This window comes from Gymnoscopelus braueri, assembly GCF_963280865.1.
Source record: "Gymnoscopelus braueri genome assembly, chromosome: 18".
NCBI lineage: Eukaryota > Metazoa > Chordata > Actinopteri > Myctophiformes > Myctophidae > Gymnoscopelus > Gymnoscopelus braueri.
This window is the reverse complement of record NC_137618.1, coordinates 5,395,403-5,416,551: the sequence shown is the minus strand read 5'-3', so window position 1 is coordinate 5,416,551 and position 21,149 is coordinate 5,395,403. Positions and strand designations below refer to the sequence as shown.

The window sequence follows — 21,149 nt, the reverse complement described above, 5'->3', positions numbered from 1 at the left end:
TGGTTGGTACGAATTGCCTGTAGGCTACTAGTACAAATCTGTTTTTAAGGACACAATTATTTATGAGACTGCACCTGCAATTTCGTGTCCAGGTGACCAGGCGTCTTTTCAGGGGCGCTGCAGATGACTGCGCGTGCCGCCGCGAGGCTGTCGCTGAGACTCTTCGCATCCATGATTCAACAGCTTCTTTACAGCAGGGTCCACCTCCACGTTCTGACAAGACAACACAAGAGGGAGGAGAACAGGTCAGCTCAGTATGAAAGCACAAGGTCATCATGACTGTACTTCTAAAGAAGGTATGACTGGAAGCCAGGGCGCCCTGGCCTCTCCCCTTTAAAACGTGTGTCCACCAAACCTTTTGTTTCTTTCCCTAGTTGGTCAATAGAAAATGCTGGATTGACCGGATTTGTAGGTGGCCTTATTGAGTGAATAGAGGTTTTCCCATCTGGTGCATGTATTTTATTTCCTGGCAAAAAAGGGAATCTTACACAAAAGGTAGGGTTCTGAGGGCTTCTGTCTCCCACCACAGAGAATAGGCTTTCAATACCATAAAACCACCTTTGTTTCAGTGTGTAGCTAGTGAATGTATATTCTTTACTTTTACTGAAGAGTAGACATCGTAAACCGATTCAATGAGGAAATACAGTCATAGCGTTAAGAGAGAAAACATTAGTTTGACTCGGGTCCACAGATAAATATTGTGAAAATAGCCAATCTACAAGCGCACAGCTTGTAGATTGGCCTTTTCTTGTCTTTAATAAAAAGAGTATTAAAAGGTTTTTAAAAGCCCTTAACATTTCAATGTACCGTCATCTGGGTACCCCCAGGTTCAGAACCACTGGGTACCAGGCTAATCATATGGTACTTTTTACCTTTGAAAATAAATATATATATGTTTAGTAATTGCTATTGACAATTGTGCAATAAATAGCACTGTTGATTTGTGACATAAGTTATGATCAATAAAATAAACATGTATTATATTCTTATGTCTTGTTCAGGCACACCAGTGTTGGCTGTGACAGCATCAGCAGACCTGGAGTCCAGAGACAGAGTCACCAAACTTCTACACATGGAGAATGCAAAACGGGTGATTGTGAGCCCCAACAGAACCAACATCCGACTAGGACTGGCCTCAACACCACGACGAGATAAACTACAATGCCTGGACTGGATAGTGGATGATGTTCGAGCCAAGGCAACATCGATGGCACCGATCATTATCTACTGCCGTGCATGGAAGGCAGTAGGAGATGTGTTCTGCTACCTGAAAGCAGAACTTGGTGAGGATGCCTGGTTAGACAAGGAAGACAGCTCTCCTACCGGATAATACCGTCAGGAGAAGGCGTGCTCTACTCAAGGGGATCTTGAGGAGTAGTCTCTTGGGATTAACTGGGTGCAGATTCTTGAGAATACATAAAATAAAGGAACATCCGCACTCTCTTCAGTTATATTCTTGGTGAACAGCCGCAGCAGACAAGTCTATCTAGAGAAACGGACGCGTTTCGGCACGTCGGCCTTCTTCAGCGTTTCAAACTAGAATACATCAAACAGGAAGTGACATATATAGCTATGCGATAGTGTACAGCTGATTCTCATTGGTGAATACAATTCACTTACAATTCATTGTACTATTAATGTTTACATTAAGCATTACACAAAGTATTTGTTTAGTAAAAATATTCTTAAAGTTTCCACAAACTCCACTACCAGAACAAACAATTCATAGAAAACAATTCAATAATAATTCTTCATTCAATCCCTTAGGGAACTCAGTATTTAATGTATGGATCCAGTAAGCCTCCCTTTGTAATAGAACCCGGTCTCTGTCCCCACCTCTTCTCAGTGGGTTGACTACTTCTAAACCTTGAAATCTCAGTGTACATTATGTCATGTTTAACCATATTATAGTGCCTGGCAACTGGAGACTTCTCATCTTTATTTCTAATATTACTTGTGCTTCGTAATTCTGGTTTTCAATTCTCTTTTTGTCTTTCCCACATAGCAGAAACCACAAGGGCATTTTAAAATATAAACTACATATTTTGTCTTGCATGTAATTCTCCCTTTGACTTTAATTTTTTTTTCCCATTATGAGGGTGAGAAAAAGAGTCTCCTGTTATCATGGCATTACAGTTACATCCTTTACACGGGAAATTCCCTGAGGGTATAGTTGCGAACGCGTAAGGAGGCGCGCCTCCGACCAAGTGGAGCTTACTATAGGTGCGTTCGAAAATTACGCACCGGAGCACACTTGCCTATTAGTTTGTATTGGCCAGTGCGCTCAGTGCTGTATTTTTGAACGCACCCAATGTCACCTTGCTTGGGTTGTGTGTGTGTGTGTCTCCGTGTGTGTTCATTTCTCATTGGCTCACGCCCCCATGTGACTCGAAACTCCGTGCTGAAATGCCAGCAGCTGCACTGCCTGTATACAGCCACCAGAGTGCGGCAGAGTGCACTACTACAGTGTGGTTGAAATATAGCAGCCACAATCAATCTTAGCAGCCACAGTCAATCTGCGTTCGCTTCCAGTGTTCGCGCGTCTTACTTGTAGATAAAAACTGTTGTGGTTGAATATAAACATAATTTTTTATTAGTTTGTCACTTATATTGTTTGCTCTCTTGTTTGCAAATATTGGGGGTTGGAAAAGGCTTTTCCTACCACTGGATCACTGGACAGTATATGCCAGTGTTTTTTGACCACCTGTTTAATGGGTTGGGAGACAGGGGAAAATGTGGTTGTCATAACTATAGGTTGTCTGTTTAAAGCAAAAGAAGATTTAGGAGCAAGGAGACTGGTTCTATCAAGGGGCTTGATTTTAGAATTACTATTAGTTAAAATATTTTCGGTATAACCTCTTTCCCTAAACCTACTGCACATTTCTGTAGACTGACTATCAAAATCCGACTATCTGCTCTGGGTCTTTGGTTAGACAAGGACCCAGAGCAGAAGGCAGACACTCAACTGATTGGCATTTTCCATTCAAATACATTTCAAGATAACAAGGACAGAGTGATTAGTTCAATTAATGGACAGGGGGGGAATTACAGAGTCGTAGTTGCCACAACAGCACTTGGAATGGGCCTGAACTTTCCCAATATCTCTCATGTGGTGATGTTTGGTCCACCAGACGACACAGAAGCGATAGTCCAACAGGTTGGCAGAGCTGGGAGAAATGGACTGCAATCACACGCAGTTCTATACGACACAAAACAGTCAATTCGTGTGGATAAGGCAGTAAGAGAAGTTCTTAAGACAGGCAAAACCAGCTGCTTTAGAAAAGCCCTGTATAGTCAATTTGAAGAGAATACCCAAAGTCTTGAGCCAGGTCATCTCTGCTGTACATTTTACCATAAGTTATGTTCATGTGATGGATCCGGTGTTTGTGTGGAGCCTCTGCCTGGTTATGATCTGCCAAAAAAGATTTTTGTACCTGTGAGGTCAAGGGAGTTGGGGAGTATTCAGAAAACATTACTCAAGGAAAAGTTAGAGAAGTATAAAAATGATTTGGTTGCCCACAAGCCATACCTCTTGATTGTTGTCGTTTTGGCAAAATGTGCACATATCTTCGACTTAGATTACATCAGGGGTCTTCAACCTTTTCAGGCCAGGGACCGCCAAACTGATGGGGAGATGGAGCAGGGACCCCCTACCTCGTAGGGTAGAGGGGGCTACCACATATATTGTATATTTATGTATACAATTGTGTTTTATATTGCCTGCTCCTATACACACCTGCCCCAGTAGGTGTGCAAAATAAAAAATTCTCTACAAAATATGTATAAACATACCATGTTATTGTGCCTCCATTTATCTGTTTGCTATGGATTCATGTTATGTTTAAAGACAATTTGACATTTTGGGGGAAAAAAAGGAAAACTTTTTTTTTTTTTTCAAACAAAAATATTGTTTAATCAAACAACAATTTCGCAGACCCCCTGCAGTACCTCCGCGGACCCCCTACGACGAATGATCAATGACGTTTTTCATGACATTGAAAATGATGACATTTGAAGTTGGCCTGGGCACGTAATTTAGTTATCTTTTGTTTGGAGTCACACTTTTGTACTTTTCTGAATGCAACAGAATAAAGATTTCATTGTTGGATACTCGATTTTATTGTATTGTCAATTGAGAATACATTAAAAGTGCTAGACCAGTTGTTCTTAAAGGTTTCATGACGTTCAGTTTTACCACACATTAAAAGTCTTTGTCATGGTCCTTCAAACGTGTATAGAAAGTTGTAACAAAAAATGCCACTCCATTGATCCATGGCAGGTGTTTTTCTCTCACATTTCTAAAGCCTTTTCAACTGCAATGAAAAAAGAAATCTTTGCCTGCGGGTGTCGCTGGTGAGGGATTTTGCCTGTCAATCATCGCCTCTGCTCCGCCCCCCCCCAAAGGAAAGGATAGGGGAGGGGAGGGGCGAGGAGGAGAGTGGGCGGGATTAATCGACTGTGACCTCACTGTCGAAGGGCCAAGCTCAGATTACTTTTCAGCCTAATTATTCAGAAAACCCCAGACCACAGAAAATCCACTGAATGTTCAAAGTTCAGATTTTTTTGGTGTATTTGAGGTCATAAAACCCCCCAAAAAACATAAGAAATAAAAAAAGTTAAAATGAATGTCATAGAACCTTTAACCAGTGGTCCCTGAGGTAGTTCCAGGTGGTGCCCAGCTAAATGGAGTTTGTAACCAAATGGACCCTTATAGAGCTTTAACTCTTGAGAGTAAATTTAAACAAGAGTTACATAATTGTTAAACATCAGCATTACTAAATTTACAAGAAGCCTAAGACAATTATAGAATGTAGAAGTTATTTTGGTAAACGTTTGCCTGTCATCTCTATTGAACCACATCAATACAGCATGGAATTGTGGACGATATGAAACTAACTACCCAAGTTTTGGGTCCGAGAGGTTAAATCTCATCAACTGGTAGTATGTGGCTCAAATGCCAAATAAATAATGGACCTTGCTATGAAAAACTCACCTGCCTGATAAGCCATCACATCCATAACCTGGTAAACTCTTATGTATAGTTATATTAATAGTAATGTTTTATAGTGTGGTATATTTTTATGAACATTACATATAAAATCAAAGCCATATATTCGAATATTAAGATGGACCACTAAAGGTTATATTTGCCTGTCTTGACAGAAGAACTGATCCCATCAAGCAGGTCTAAGGTTGTTCACATTCTTCAATATCATTTAAATCTCTCCTTTTGTTTAAAATGTTCCCCTGTGGTGAGCTTTGATGAAGTTAGAGCTTGGGAGTTAGGTAATAACAATTACTTTTGCCTTAGACAGTCACAATGAGTCACAATGTCACAATGTTTCACTGATCAACCAGTATGATGATAAAAGAACAATTATAAATGTAAATGACTTCAACATCAGAAAGGAGCCTATGCACATGCGGTCTCTCCAAATAAATTGATTTGTGGATGACTGACGCCTGCCTGGAACTCTGACTTAATTTCAGCAAGGGCTAAGAGTTTTTCACAGCTTCTGTACAGTTACAGCAATAGCTGGTGACATTTCACATTTCAAAGAAAGTACACATACTCTACTACGTGTCCTAAGTGTCCTTTGAGACTGTCAATTGCTGTATTAACACAATAGTGCTTTTTAAGAAATGTTGGTGTTGCAAGAGATGTTATTTACAAATCAAACAAAAATGTAATGATAAAGCCTGATAGAGTTGATCTTGTTGATTATAATTTGTCTAGTGTCATAACCTGCTTTAAATGTCAAATTAATATAATGATGTCATATTGGCAGAATTCAGTCATGTACTCTATTCTCCTTCTCTCTATGCAAGGTCAAGCTGGCTACAGGCTTTCTGTGGCTATCTGTCGGCTCCTCAAGTTATGTAAATTGTTTTGAGAACATTTCATCTCTGTCCCTCCGATACGATAACCATTCTTTCAGTGCCACTGAGTGACCACTGACCGGTGACCGGTCAGAGCCGAGGTCAACGTGTTGTTTGAGACATTTGGACGCTGTTTGTCCAAGATAATCTGTCACACCATCTTCATCATACACCATCTTCATCATCTACCATCATCATCCTCATCTGACGACGACTGTCATCACTCTCATCCAATCCAAGAAGTCCACCTTCGCCCGGAAACTCATCTATGTCACATCCAGTGATGTCATTGTTTATGTTACCTAACTGATAACGGGCCTTGTAAAAGCCCCGTCTTTTCGTTCTATGGTGAGAGAGACGCCGACTGATGATGCGTTGAAATACCTGTGATACTGTAAACCTTCCCATGGTCTCTCTGTCTGACTAAATATAATATAATCATTTTACCCAATGGCTGCCTGTCTCCGTCTGCTTTCCTTGTCGCCTTTCTGAAAGTTACCGGTACTATATAGGGGTGATAAGGAAAAACAGCTCCATCATAGCCTAAGTATGCATGTTTTGTAATAATAATCAAATCTACAACGTAACTAGTAACTAAAGTTTTCAAATAATTGTAGTAAAATTACAATGTTTGCCTCTCCTAGTGGAGTAGAAGTAAAAGTACTGGAAATACTCCAGTAGAGTAAAGATTCCTCAAAAGTGTACAATACTTGAGTAAATGTACTTTGTTACTTTACACCACTGAATAGTAGCATCACGGTTGACCATATTCCTAATTTAAATAAATACTCAATTCTTTATGCTTCAAAAATGGTTCATGTACAAGCTCACAATGTGTTGCATCACACACATTGTAGGTTTTTTTAAATTAAGGAATCACATTAACAAGAGATTGTGACTAAATAACTACAGTACTTTTGTAAATAACATAATTGAAATAACAATAACAATAATAATTACAAATGAACAGAAAGCACTGTGGTAAAAGTGGTTCAAAAGAAAATAATGCAAACATAAAGCGTGTTCCCATAAGGGGAACTATTGCAACAAAGCCATCATGCTGTGCCATATATATATTGTATGCGGCACAGTGGAATATTTTAATCAACACAAAATGTCATTTGTTTTACTCGGGTTCACAGTTGAAGAGTGAGTGCAAAAAACCCTGGTTGTGTATGGGGCTCAGAACCCTGAGCCACGTGCTGCTGGTGCTGTTGTTGTTGTTGTTGCTGCTGGTGCTGGTGGTGGTGGTGGTGCTGGGCATGGGAGCCCGACTGTTGGGCATGGGAGGCATGTGGTGGTTCAAAACCCAGAGTGTATTGAGATTGACACTGCATGCCTCGTGGTTGGTAGGGATGGGGCATGTATGGGGGAGGTGGAGGGAACGACGTATATGGTAACGGCGCCGGTGAGGAGGGTGGTGAATCGTCGTCACACTGTGCCTCACAAAGTAATGCCATGATCTTGGCTTTTACTTTTGGGATTCGGCTCCCCCTCTGAATCTGCCTCATCTCGTTCGCTACCCCTTTACCAAAAATTGAGAAGTGGTCTTCTGGTTCAGAATTAACTTGGGCTGCCATTTGTTTCAGAACCACAAGTTTTTTGCAATTCAATTTCAGTGTCAGCTGATCTCCCTTTACGTTCCCCCCCCCTCTCCCTTTACGTTCCCCCCCCCCCCCCCCCCCGCCTTCCTGCTGACACTGGTGCGTGCAGTTGATGTTGCAGGTGTAGGTGAGGATGCTGGTGCTGGTGGTGAGACTGAGAGTGAAGGTGATGATGAGGGCATTTCATATGCTTGGGGAGTTGCATGGGAGAGGCTGAGTTGCATAGAGGAGTATTGTGATTGTGATGATGGTGTGCCAGGTGTTGGTGTTTGTGACGCAGACGGATCATCTGTATCTGATCCTCCGGTCTGATCCTCTTCTTCCACGTCGCTGGCTGGCAATTCCAGCTGGAGCAGAGGTTAAACAAAAAGTCAAGAACACTTTGTCAGTGGTGGAAAGTAAAGTACATGTGCTCAAGTACTGTAATTACTAGGCTACTACATTTCAATTATTGCCAGACCCAGGGGGTCAGGCCTACATGAGGCTTTGTCGGTCCCCTTTCGTTTTCTTACATGACCCTCTTTTTGATTGGCCAAGCTTAGCAAGACGTAGTTTAGAAACCATTCAGATTTCCGGCCATTCAGATTTCAACCACTAGGGGTCTGGCAGTACCAGGTCCCCTGGTTCCCTTGTTTTAACAATATAGTTACTAGTTACTTCTGGAGTTGCATTATTATTACCAAACATACATTAATCACTTTGGGCCTACTGTATGTACACAGTTTTCTTTAAAATAATCGATGTACAAGCTCCAGCTTGTAGATCTGCTCATTTCAAGACGTTTTTATACATTCCGCAGAATGAGCAGCCTACTTTTACATTTACTTTCAGTACATCTGTAGGCCAATACTTTTTAATACATACCGTTGTCACAGATTGTCGATGGGCAATATGAGGCCTCAAAAAATCCAGCACCCTCAAAAGCCATTTGGTCCGGCTTGTTTGTGGCTTGGGGGCGCTACCACTTTTGGCTGGCTTCAAATGTTTGGAATATTGAGTTCTTAAAGATGTTTGCCTCGTTTCAAGTTCTTTCACTTGAAAGAAAAAAAAGCTAATCAATGGTGAAATTATGTTGTGTCTTTTTGGAACTGCTATAGCCTAATTAAATGCATCCTTTATTATTACAACAGAAGAAACTAGATAGGCCTACAGTAAATAATTATACATGTCTCACTTGAAATTTCCAACTCACTGGCCATTTCCTGCAATATGCGTGCCTTCACAGCCCTGTCATGATATCTCTCATGTGAAATATCATAGAGCAAGTGCTGCTCCTGCCAGAGATCCACCATTCGAGCCTCCTTCTCTGGTGTCCATGCGTTTTGTGGCTCGCATGGTTCTTTTTCTGGGTATAGCTTTTCTCGGTGCCATCGTCTCCGGTTTGTTTGTTTTTTGCAAATGAACTTGGCCTTCAACTCTGACCCCAGCAGCTTATATGTCCAGTGACACGCCCCCAGCTACCTGGTACTGTTCTCTCATTGGTTGAAACAACTCACTGCTCCCAAAGCTGATCGGAGCCCCTTTCACATTGCATGATTTTCAGTCTGGGACACAGCTGAATATCTAACAGGGTAGTTATCTGAAAACGGTCGGAAAGCCATCGCAGAGCGGATGATCGCGGCCAGATCGTCTCGCGGAGCCTTTCACACACAGCGAGCATTATCTCGCCGATCAAAGGCCGATCTGCGTCAGATTGGTAGGTTGTGTCGGCGAGCACCAAAAAAAGTCGGCGACAAGCAAAATCTGACCTAATATCCTGCAGTGTGTACCTGCCCTAACACATACACAAATCGATAAATACAGTTCAACCCCTATACAATAAAATAAATAATAACTATGAACTACACAAGTAATTATTCCTTCCTCCCAATGATTACTTATTCACACTACAACCTAAATATCCTAGCAATTACAAATGCATATATCAAAACCCCCCCCTATGCCATTCTGACTTGGTCCAGCCCAATCACACTGGCAACAGAACAGCACAACAGGAACATGATAAGCTTTCAATCATCACTTAACATTTCTTAATAGTGCACTTCTCATACATATTGCACTTCGTCTCTATTGCACTCATATTAAAGACATTGCACCATGCCAAGCCATCATGATTATCACCAAATATTTGGTTGGCTGAATGGCCAGCTCAGCTGGACAGGAAACAAAACAAAACAAAACAAAACAAAAAAAGAGTTAAAATGTATTCAATCAACAATAAAAATCATGACTGTGCATTTCTTGACTGCTAAATACAACAGCACAAAGATGTGTATTCATGATGCATTTTCATTTGGACTTGCAATGTACTGAATACACCACTAATATTTAGTTGGCTGAGTGGCCAGCTCAGCTGGACAGGAAACAAAACAAAACAAAACAAAACAAAAAAAGAGTTAAAATGTATTCAATCAACAATAAAAATCATGACTGTGCATTTCTTGACTGTGCTAAATACATTTCTTGACTGTGCTAAATACAACAGTGCAAAGATGTGTATTCATGATGCATTTTCATTTGGACTTGCAATGTACTGAATACACCACTAGGTGGTAGTACAAGCCAGAATACAGGATAACAGACACATTAAAATGTAAAATGTTTTAAGAAAGTACTTTCCTTGCCTGAGAATTTCATGTCAAATTAGAAACATATAAAACACAAGGCACATAGCACATAGTCTGATGTGTTGTGATATGGTTATTTGGAACCAGCTCTGAATCAAAATATATATTTTGTAAATAGTTTATACATTTTTTGCTTCATCTCCAGGAAAGAAAACATGCTGCACAAAATAGTGTTTTCTCTCTCTCTCTCTCTCTCTCTCTCTCTCTCTCTCTCTCTCTCTCCTCCATGGTGGAAAGCCTGGTGACGCGAGTTCTCTCTCTTTCTCTCTCTCTCTCTCTCTCTCTCTCTCTCTCTCTCTCTCTCTCTCTCTCTCTCCCCCTCTCTCTCTCTCTACACACACACACACGCACACGCACGCACACACACACACACACACACACACACACACACACACACACACACACACACACACACACACACACACACACACACACACACACACACACACACACACACACACGACACACCTCCTTTCTTCCACCAGGGGGCGAAAGACATTAAAAGGCTATAGTGTCACTGCGCACTTTAACCCGGAAGTAAATAAGGTCGTAGTTTAGTTTTTCATGGTGACGCTACGTCGATACATTCTTATTATTAACTCTTTGTGGGGAACAAACAACATGGTGAAACACGTCTCATAAACGAGGAATTCACACACCGGTGAGTCACAACTCAACTTGTTTATTGTCATTTAAACCAGTGGTTCTCAACCAGTGGTCCGGGGACCACCAGGGGTCCTTGGGGGGGTGCCAGGGGGTCCCCAGTGAAATGAGTTGACATAGCTTCATAATCATTTTAACCACTTATCTTTGGCCCTTCAAAAATAGCAGATCTACAAGCTCATAGCGCGATCGCGTGCCGCGCTATGAGCTTGTAGATCTGCTATTTTGAAAGAATCGTGAAAAATGTGTGAAAATCTTTGAATATATATATATATATATATATATAAATATATATTTTAAAGCGAACATTTTTAACTCAAATCTTTGCTTCTGGGGGTCCCTGCCACAAAACATTTTCAGATGGGGGTCCGCGGCCAAATGTATATCAATTTAGGGGTTCTTGGCATGAAAAAGGTTGAAAACCACTAATTTAAACCATCAATTGTTTGTAATTTTTTCATAGACGGCTGGCTTTCTGTCTGTTGGTGTAGCTAACTGTAACAAGCTCACAATTTGTTTGGATTGTCTATTCATCTATGATTTTCAGTGATGGAAGAAGTCCTCACATGTTTTACTTAAGTTAAAGTATCGATACCCTAGTGTAGAAATACTCAGTTATTATTTCCGGTGACAAAACGAGACCAGATCAACTTGAGACCGTGTGTCTACTGTTGTCCTAGTAACAGCAGATGTTGAGGCCGTGTCTAGTTGTCCTAGTAACCGCAGATGTTGTCCACGGTGAAAGAACACGTAGCTGTCCTCGTCAATGCCTGTTTTTTGGGGGGGGTTTTTCATATTGTTTTCGGGCAAGCTTTCTTGTATTCAGTCTGCCATATAGTCATTCAAGACATGCGGCGTAGCTCTGCTGTTTGTCTCACCACATCCGTGTGTGTCCGTCATTCTGTCTGTGGACAGCTAATCTCCGGCACCGTTGGCTTGATGGCAGCAAAACTGTGCACACACATTCCCTGAATGCCTGAGCAGAACCTCTGCCCCATATTTTTTCACATGACCCTGTTATAGCGCCACCAGGAGGCCGATTTTTGCAAAACACATTTTTTGACAGTACCCCTACAGATTTCGTCCACACACACACACACACACACACACACACACACACACACACACACACACAGTATCTCTATAGTCATTAAATGAAACTGGTCTTTCAGATTTTTCATATTCCATCCTCCTGATTTGCTAAGATTGGCTTCCGAAGTTTGCAGGAGTGCTCCCTTTTGAACAAAATGCCTCAAATCGCACATTTGCACTACGCTGAGGAACAAATGCCACCCTTTTAACATTAACCTATTATAGCGCCACCAGGAGGCAGTTTCTTTTATATTCCTCTCACAAATCTTGTCTAAACATCACGCAAATCGGCACACATTATCTCTATACTGTAGTCAAGTGATCAAGACGGATCCGTCTGATTTTTCATATTCCATCCTGATCGTCTCAGAGGGCACTTTTTCTAGTTTCTTCTCGGTTTCCCGGTCTTGTGTTGTGAGCAAGGGGCCAGCTTCCGAGTTGTAAATTGAGGCTATAAAGGAATAGACAGTTCACATGAATGGCCTGTAGTCTCGCTGTTTCACCCCTGCTGGTGTCAGAAGTAATTAAGCTCCATTCAAGCGGATGGGTTTTTGCCGTACTATACACTTGATTTCATTACCTTAATAAACATTGTCATAAATACTATGCTTTCATTACCTTAATAAACATTGTCATAAATACTATGCTTTCAATCGCTAGTTTAAAGTCTTCTTTCAATCACCATGATATGCGTTTTGGTAAATTATGGTCCCATTTATTTTAAAATTGATGATAAAGTCAATTTATTTACTGTAGGAGGGGCGTGGCTACCTTGTGATGATTTGATTGACAAGTTACACAACCAATAGCATTCATTCCCAACCCCGGCTCTGGTCCCTAAACTGACTCCGCCAGATGGGGGCGGTATTGACTTCACAGGTTCTTAATACAGCTTCCATCTGAGATCGCTCAGAGAGTAGGGCTACTCCGCACAGTGGCGTGTGCGAACCAATCAGTGGCTGCTAGGGCGGGATTTTGGCGAGACCGGATGTGACGCCATCGAGAAGCGCTTATTAATGATTGACTTGCTCATCCCTCCCTGTAGAGTCAATAACCCCAATATAAGTAACACCTCCACCGGTCTCTCTGTGTGTCTCCTCTACCAGGTTCCGGCCCACCGAGATTAAGACCGAGAAGGAGACCAAGCTAAAGTTCTTCTTCTTCAAGTATACGAAGGACCAGGAGGGCGAGGAGGGGATGGAGGGCGGGGCAGCTGTCGGACACAGCAGTAGCTACGGCTTTGACGACCTGAGTGAGAGTGGCAGCAATGATGAGAGCACCCAGGCCAAGGAGAAGAAGGAGGCAGCGGCGGTGCTGGGCACCAGCATGGACAGCCCCCAGACCAGCAGCAACACAGGTGTGCCACTTTCTCGGGCCACATAGACACCCGTCCGCTCCCATTCTATATCCTTGCAAAACAACTCCATATTTCCTCAACTCGATCCGCGATCTCTCCGCCATGGTGACTCGCGTTAGAGATGTTATTGTTCCAGGCGTTAGCCAGGACCATCCACCATCGTGCACGCATATATTGTTTACAATCGGGTGCTCGTCGTTGAGTCTACAGCTGTAAACAGCGTAGCGTTACAAACTGTGAGATCTCTGGCACTCAACGTCACTTTTTTAATAAAACTCTGGCACCAAATGTGTTCAAACTGGAGCTAAAATGCTAACGACGAAACCGGGAAGCGGGATGAGAACGGGGGTGTTAGGAGTGCGAAGCTAAACCGTTAAGCTCCTCAGGGTCCTGTCCCGTCTCTACTCATGGCCGGGGCCGGACAAGGCCTACCGGAGCTACTGGGACCGGTTAGTTGCTTGGCTAAGCACCTGGCTCCCGTTTTCGGAGAGCGGAAGCGATTTTCCGCTCTGTTGCGCGACGCCGCGACTTGGTGAAATGAACGGCCGATTCATGAGCTTGTTGCGAGCTCTCGTATCGGTCGTTTATTTCGGTGGACGGTCAGCGTTAAACTTAAGCCGTAGTGCGCTCAGGGTAGAACGGTCCGAAGGAGCGCCCGAATTGTAGTGCTGGCGACAACGAAGCCTCCCGCTCGTTCCATCTCACGCCCAGAAAAGAAACTCAAGTTACAGCTGTTTGCTCACAGATTCTAAACAGGAAGTAGATGTAATAGAGTAGTACATCTTGGGATCACGTGATCTCTTGCTTCTGTGTGTATCTGGGGATGAAGTGGTCACTCATGTGATACCGAAGAGCGCCAACTAGTGGTAACACAAAAAAAAAGTCGTCATAGTCGCCCTTGGCAGGCTTGGCCTGTGGAAAAAGTGAATGAGTGTGCTAATACTACAGATTCATATACATTTAAAACATATTTAAGTATGATTTTTTATGTATATATATATATTTGCATTTATTATCGGGTATCAGTCTTGTGAAGTTATGTATACTGGTATCTGTTTCAAAAAAACAATATCATGCACCTCTAATTATTTTCATATCCACCCACAGATAAGCAAATGTCTGTACAGAAAGTGGTAAAGGACAGCCAGACATCGTACAGAAGTTCACCTGACAGCAACCTGAAACCAACAATGATGGTCTCCTATATTACAGAGACAACCGCCTCTGATGACTGGAACTCAGTGAAGATCCAGCTGCTGTCCTCTGCTCTGAGTATGGACTCCAGCATCCTGGGTAAAGACTCTAATGTCGGGTCTGTAGGTAGCAGGGACTCCCAGTCCTCGTCCGCCCAAGATGGACTCTACACAGAAGGACTAAAACATTTGGAGCAGGAGCTTCCAGCGGAATCTCCTGCCGAACGTCCTGTGGACAACATCCCTCCCCCGTACACCCTCACGACCTCCGACTGCAGGAAGTACCAGTGGCCTGGTCAGCCCAACAAAGCCTCCTCCGCCACAGTGGACAGCAGCAGCCAGCCGCCTAGAGTGGTATCCCCTAACGTCTACAGTGTCTCGGCTGACGGCGCAACTTGTAATACTGCAGCAGTACTGGCTGTCAAGGGGAGGCAGAGCATGTGTGACTACACTGACATGCGTGGCTGGGTTGTGACGTCCAGCCATCACTGCAGCATGCGCGACTTGGCCACCCCGGCTGCCCCCACGGACGTAGGAGAAGTGGGCCAGATGAAGAAAAAGTTGGATGCGCCGGCGGCGAAACGCACCCGGTAAATGGCACTTGAGTCTTTCTCTCCTGTCTCATGTATTGTAGACTAACCGTCTTTTTTTGCTCACAAAAACAAAACTGAGCTCTTCTGTGATATTTCCGTAACAATGCTGTAGTATTAAAGCTAGATAGGTATTCTGTACATATATTTTTCAACTGCAGATATGGTCCTAAAGTCATCTTTTTGATAACTTTATATGTTCCTTTCTATATTTCTTTGAATGACACCTAAAATATTATAACAGAGCCCTTTTTGTCTGGTAATTATAGGTAAATATTGTTTTCCCCATTTTCACAAAATCCATGACTTTGTCAATAGTATGGTATCTTGAGGTTGGCAGTCGTCGCCCACTGACTCTGGAGCCATTCGTTTATCTGATGATGGTCCATAGCTGCACGTGCCTCATTTCTCCCATGTGTCTGAAGTACCTGATTGACTTGCTCATCCCTCCCTGCAGTCAATAAACCCAATATACAGTAAGTAACCCCTCCACCGGTCTCTATCTGTCTCTCCTCTACCAGGTTCATGCCCACCCAGAATAAGACCAAGAAGGAGAGCAAGCTAGAGTTCTTTGGCTTCGAGGATAAGGAGGACCAGGAGGGAGGAGCAGCTGTCGGACACAGCAGTAGCTACAAAATCAAGTACTTTGGCTTTGACGACCTGAGTGAGAGTGACAGCAATGATGAGAGCACCCAAGCCAAGGAGAGGAAGGAGGCAGCGGCGGTGCTGGGCACCAGCATGGACAGCCCCCAGACCAGCAGCAACACAGGTGTGCCACTTTCTCTGCCACGTAGACACGATTCACATGACACGAGTAAACCACAACAGTAATTCAGCAAATACCTTTTTTTTTTTACTTTATTACTTTAAATTGTACCACCACATTATGGTATCAAGTAATCACAGAAATTAACTGAACAATCAAATTGAATAATAATAATAATATGAAATACTATTAAATACTATAGTACATGTGATAAATTAGTCAGATCGAGAAAGGAGCGTACTGCAGCGCGCAGTACGCTCCGCCTTCCGCTCGTTGCATCTCGTTTCCCGCCGGAAAACGAGCGCTCCTCTCTTGATCTGACTGAACATATAAACATCATATTATCTACCCAGGGGGGTTAGTGTAACCACATTAGCTGCTAGCCAAGTAATGTTAGCTGTTAATGTTGCTAACCAGTAAACCAACATTAGACAACAAATTATAATACAAGTTTAGGTCATATTGCCCAGCACTAATTTAGAGGCATACTGGTAAAGGCATACTGGTAAAGGCATCTGGCGTCACTGTGCAGTCTGTTTCATATTCAACCTTCATCTACAACCCATGTCACATCATCAAAGTCCTTATTCATGTCACCTCAAAGTCCTTATTATTGAAATCCTTAATCAAGTCCAATCAAAGTTCTTATTATTAAAGTCCTTATTTATGTCAAGTCAAATCAAATTCATTTAAATGTTTTTATCCTACGGTTTTTGTAACCCATTTCTTTCACCCAGTGACAATTATCTAAGTAATTCTGGGCGCTACACTCCCTCTGCCAGCCTAAGGAGAGCCTAGAGTCAAGCTCATGCCTCCTTAAATGCATGAGAGCTAGCAAGCCGCTTCTTATCACCCGAAAGGGGGGAGTTTCCCTGGTTAGACGTAGTGCGTTGAAGGAACACGTTATTCCAACCAGTTCCTTTCCCCTCCATCAGGCGCCCCGGCTGACCAGGGGGAGGCAGTATAGAGACCAGGATTACAGCATGTTTTTGTGAGGGTACCTACCCTATCAAATTATTTTTTATTAAAGTCGTTTCTACATTTCAGACCAGTCTGTGGAGTCCAGCCTGCAGGTGCAGATGAATTCTCCAGCCAGGACAGTTTCTATTAAACAGGTACCTGAAAACCACCTTGAACAAGAACCCAAAGACCATCTTAAACAAGAACCCGAAGACCACCTTAAACAGGAACCTGAAGATCACATTAAACAGGAATCTGAAGACCACCTTGAACAGGAACCTGAAGACCCCCTTAAACGGGAACCTGAAGATCACATTAAACAGGAATCTGAAGACCACCTTAAACAGGAACCTGAAGACCCCCTGGACACCAGTAAGTTTCATGCTAAGTCTATATCTAAAATCTAAAGTTTGGAAGATGTGGGACGATGAGGAATCTATGGATGCCGAATCTGCAAGAACACACTAAGAGATCAAACACCTTTTCTAGATAGGCATCATCCCATTCCATTGATGGTGTCTGAACTCTGTTGCTAAACAGTGATACAGTCACTCAAATGAAAGGACTTGCCTTCCCTCACTCCAACATGCCAACATGTTTGTCAGAAAAGAACATGCGTCCATTGAGTCCATTGAGTTCAATGGAGAAGTGGTGCCACGTTATATTCGGTTCCTCAAGCTTTAAACTAATACTAATAAAAAAGGGGAGGCATGATCAACAAATCAACAATGGCAAAACTATATAAAAAATCTGTTCATAAGAAATAATAATTAAAAGGTTTTATGATTAAATGCATTCTATCTCATCCATATGAGCTCATTCTTCTTACACAGACAAGTACCGTTAGTGCCCGGACAAGTGAATGGGAAATGTACTTGTCCAAAGGACTCGCTCCTCCATGTCAAGCCCTGTGATGTTGTTTTAATAGTGATGATGATGATTTCATGATATCCTGGATTTGGTTAGGTCAAAGCTATGTTAAATCCACCTTTGCCCACTACTAGTATTTATTACCTTAAGGTGTGCTAATACTACAGATTCATATACATTTAAAAATATATATAATTAGGATGTTTTTAAATATATGTATATATATATTTGTATTTATTATCAAGTATCGGTCTAGAGAAGTAGGAAGTTATCGATATTGGTATCGGTTTAAAAAAAACAATATTGTGCACCTAATTATTTTCATATCCACCCACAGATAAGCAAATGTCTGTACAGAAAGTGGTAAAGGACAGCCAGACATCGTACAGAAGCTCACCTGACAGCAACCTGAAACCAACAATGATGGTCTCCTATATTACAGAGACAACCGCCTCTGATGACTGGAACTCAGTGAAGATCCAGCGGCTGTCCTCTGCTCTCAGTATGGACTCCAGCATCCTGGGTAAAGACTCTAATGTCGGGTCTGTAGGTAGCAGGGACTCCCAGTCCTCGTCCGCCCAAGATGGACTCTACACAGAAGGACTAAAACATTTGGAGCAGGAGCTTCCAGCGGAATCTCCTGCCGAACGTCCTGTGAACAACATTCCTCCCCCGTACATCCTCACGACCTCCGACTGCAGGAAGTACCAGTGGCCTGGTCAGCCCAACAAAGCCTCCTCCGCCACAGTGGACAGCAGCAGCCAGCCGCCTAGAGTGGTATCCCCTAACGTCTACAGTGTCTCTGCTGACGGCGCAACTTGTAATACTGCAGCAGTACTGGCTGTCAAGGGGAGGCAGAGCATGTGTGACTACACTGACATGCGTGGCTGGGTTGTGACGTCCAGCCATCACTGCAGCATGCGCGACTTGGCCACCCCGGCTGCCCCCACGGACTCAGGAGAAGCGGGCCAGATGAAGAAAAAGTTGGATGCGCCGGCGGCGAAACGCACCCGGTAAATGGCACTTGAGTCTTTCTCTCCTGTCTCATGTATTGTAGACTAACCGTCTTTTTTTGCTCACAAAAACAAAACTGAGCTCTTCTGTGATATTTCCGTAACAATGCTGTAGTATTAAAGCTAGATAGGTATTCTGTACATATATTTTTCAACTGCAGACATGGTCCTAAAGTCATCTTTTTGATATCTTTATATGTTCCTTTCTATATTTCTTTGAATGACACCTACAATATTATAACCGAGCCCTTTTTGTCTGGTAATTATAGGTAAATATTGTTTTCCCCATTTTCACAAAATCCATGACTTTGTCAATAGTATGGTATCTTGAGGTTGGCAGTCGTCGCCCACTGACTCTGGAGCCATTCGTTTATCTGATGATGGTCCATAGCTGCACGTGCCTCATTTCTCCCATGTGTCTGAAGTACCTGATTGACTTGCTCATCCCTCCCTGCAGTCAATAAACCCAATATACAGTAAGTAACCCCTCCACCGGTCTCTATCTGTCTCTCCTCCACCAGGTTCATGCCCACCCAGAATAAGACCAAGAAGGAGACCAAGCTAGAGTTCTTTGGCTTCGAGGATAAGGAGGACCAGGAGGGCGGAGCAGCTGTCGGACACAGCAGTAGCTACACAATCAAGAACTTTGGCTTTGACGACCTGAGTGAGAGTGACAGCAATGATGAGAGCACCCAAGCCAAGGAGAGGAAGGAGGCAGCGGCGGTGCTGGGCACCAGCATGGACAGCCCCCAGACCAGCAGCAACACAGGTGTGCCACTTTCTCTGCCACGTAGACACGATTCACATGACACGAGTAAACCACAACAGTAATTCAGCAAATACCTTTTATTTTTTACTTTATTACTTTAAATTGTACCACCACATTATGGTATCAAGTAATCACAGAAATTAACTGAACAATCAAATTGAATAATAATAATAATATGAAATACTATTAAATACTATAGTACATGTGATAAATTAGTCAGATCGAGAAAGGAGCGTACTGCAGCGCGCAGTACGCTCCGCCTTCCGCTCGTTGCATCTCGTTTCCCGCCGGAAAACGAGCGCTCCTCTCTTGATCTGACTGAACATATAAACATCATATTATCTACCCAGGGGGGTTAGTGTAACCACATTAGCTGCTAGCCAAGTAATGTTAGCTGTTAATGTTGCTAACCAGTAAACCAACATTAGACAACAAATTATAATACAAGTTTAGGTCATATTGCCCAGCACTAATTTAGAGGCATACTGGTAAAGGCATACTGGTAAAGGCATCTGGCGTCACTGTGCAGTCTGTTTCATATTCAACCTTCATCTACAACCCATGTCACATCATCAAAGTCCTTATTCATGTCACCTCAAAGTCCTTATTATTGAAATCCTTAATCAAGTCCAATCAAAGTTCTTATTATTAAAGTCCTTATTTATGTCAAGTCAAATCAAATTCATTTAAATGTTTTTATCCTACGGTTTTTGTAACCCATTTCTTTCACCCAGTGACAATTATCTAAGTAATTCTGGGCGCTACACTCCCTCTGCCAGCCTAAGGAGAGCCTAGAGTCAAGCTCATGCCTCCTTAAATGCATGAGAGCTAGCAAGCCGCTTCTTATCACCCGAAAGGGGGGAGTTTCCCTGGTTAGACGTAGTGCGTTGAAGGAACACGTTATTCCAACCAGTTCCTTTCCCCTCCATCAGGCGCCCCGGCTGACCAGGGGGAGGCAGTATAGAGACCAGGATTACAGCATGTTTTTGTGAGGGTACCTACCCTATCAAATTATTTTTTATTAAAGTCGTTTCTACATTTCAGACCAGTCTGTGGAGTCCAGCCTGCAGGTGCAGATGAATTCTCCAGCCAGGACAGTTTCTATTAAACAGGTACCTGAAAACCACCTTGAACAAGAACCCAAAGACCATCTTAAACAAGAACCCGAAGACCACCTTAAACAGGAACCTGAAGATCACATTAAACAGGAATCTGAAGACCACCTTGAACAGGAACCTGAAGACCCCCTTAAACGGGAACCTGAAGATCACATTAAACAGGAATCTGAAGACCACCTTAAACAGGAACCTGAAGACCCCCTGGACACCAGTAAGTTTCATGCTAAGTCTATATCTAAAATCTAAAGTTTGGAAGATGTGGGACGATGAGGAATCTATGGATGCCGAATCTGCAAGAACACACTAAGAGATCAAACACCTTTTCTAGATAGGCATCATCCCATTCCATTGATGGTGTCTGAACTCTGTTGCTAAACAGTGATACAGTCACTCAAATGAAAGGACTTGCCTTCCCTCACTCCAACATGCCAACATGTTTGTCAGAAAAGAACATGCGTCCATTGAGTCCATTGAGTTCAATGGAGAAGTGGTGCCACGTTATATTCGGTTCCTCAAGCTTTAAACTAATACTAATAAAAAAGGGGAGGCATGATCAACAAATCAACAATGGCAAAACTATATAAAAAATCTGTTCATAAGAAATAATAATTAAAAGGTTTTATGATTAAATGCATTCTATCTCATCC

At 42.7% G+C, this 21,149-nt stretch overlaps 1 protein-coding gene across 1 annotated transcript in view; it reads left to right on the top strand.

Annotated features, from left to right (window-relative positions):
- Window positions 1-256: 256 nt before the first annotated feature.
- Window positions 257-21,149, top strand: part of LOC308105828 (uncharacterized protein) — a gene marked incomplete at both ends in the record, with an annotated part of 157,577 nt that continues 136,684 nt past the window's right edge. Inside the window, 8 exons of the mRNA XM_080456752.1 lie at window positions 257-296; window positions 1,002-1,296; window positions 12,973-13,223; window positions 14,331-15,006; window positions 15,528-15,775; window positions 17,940-18,615; window positions 19,137-19,384; window positions 20,429-20,713. Of these exons, the coding sequence (XP_080312878.1) occupies window positions 257-296; window positions 1,002-1,296; window positions 12,973-13,223; window positions 14,331-15,006; window positions 15,528-15,775; window positions 17,940-18,615; window positions 19,137-19,384; window positions 20,429-20,713 (2,719 nt within the window). The remainder of the gene's footprint in view (window positions 297-1,001; window positions 1,297-12,972; window positions 13,224-14,330; window positions 15,007-15,527; window positions 15,776-17,939; window positions 18,616-19,136; window positions 19,385-20,428; window positions 20,714-21,149) is intronic.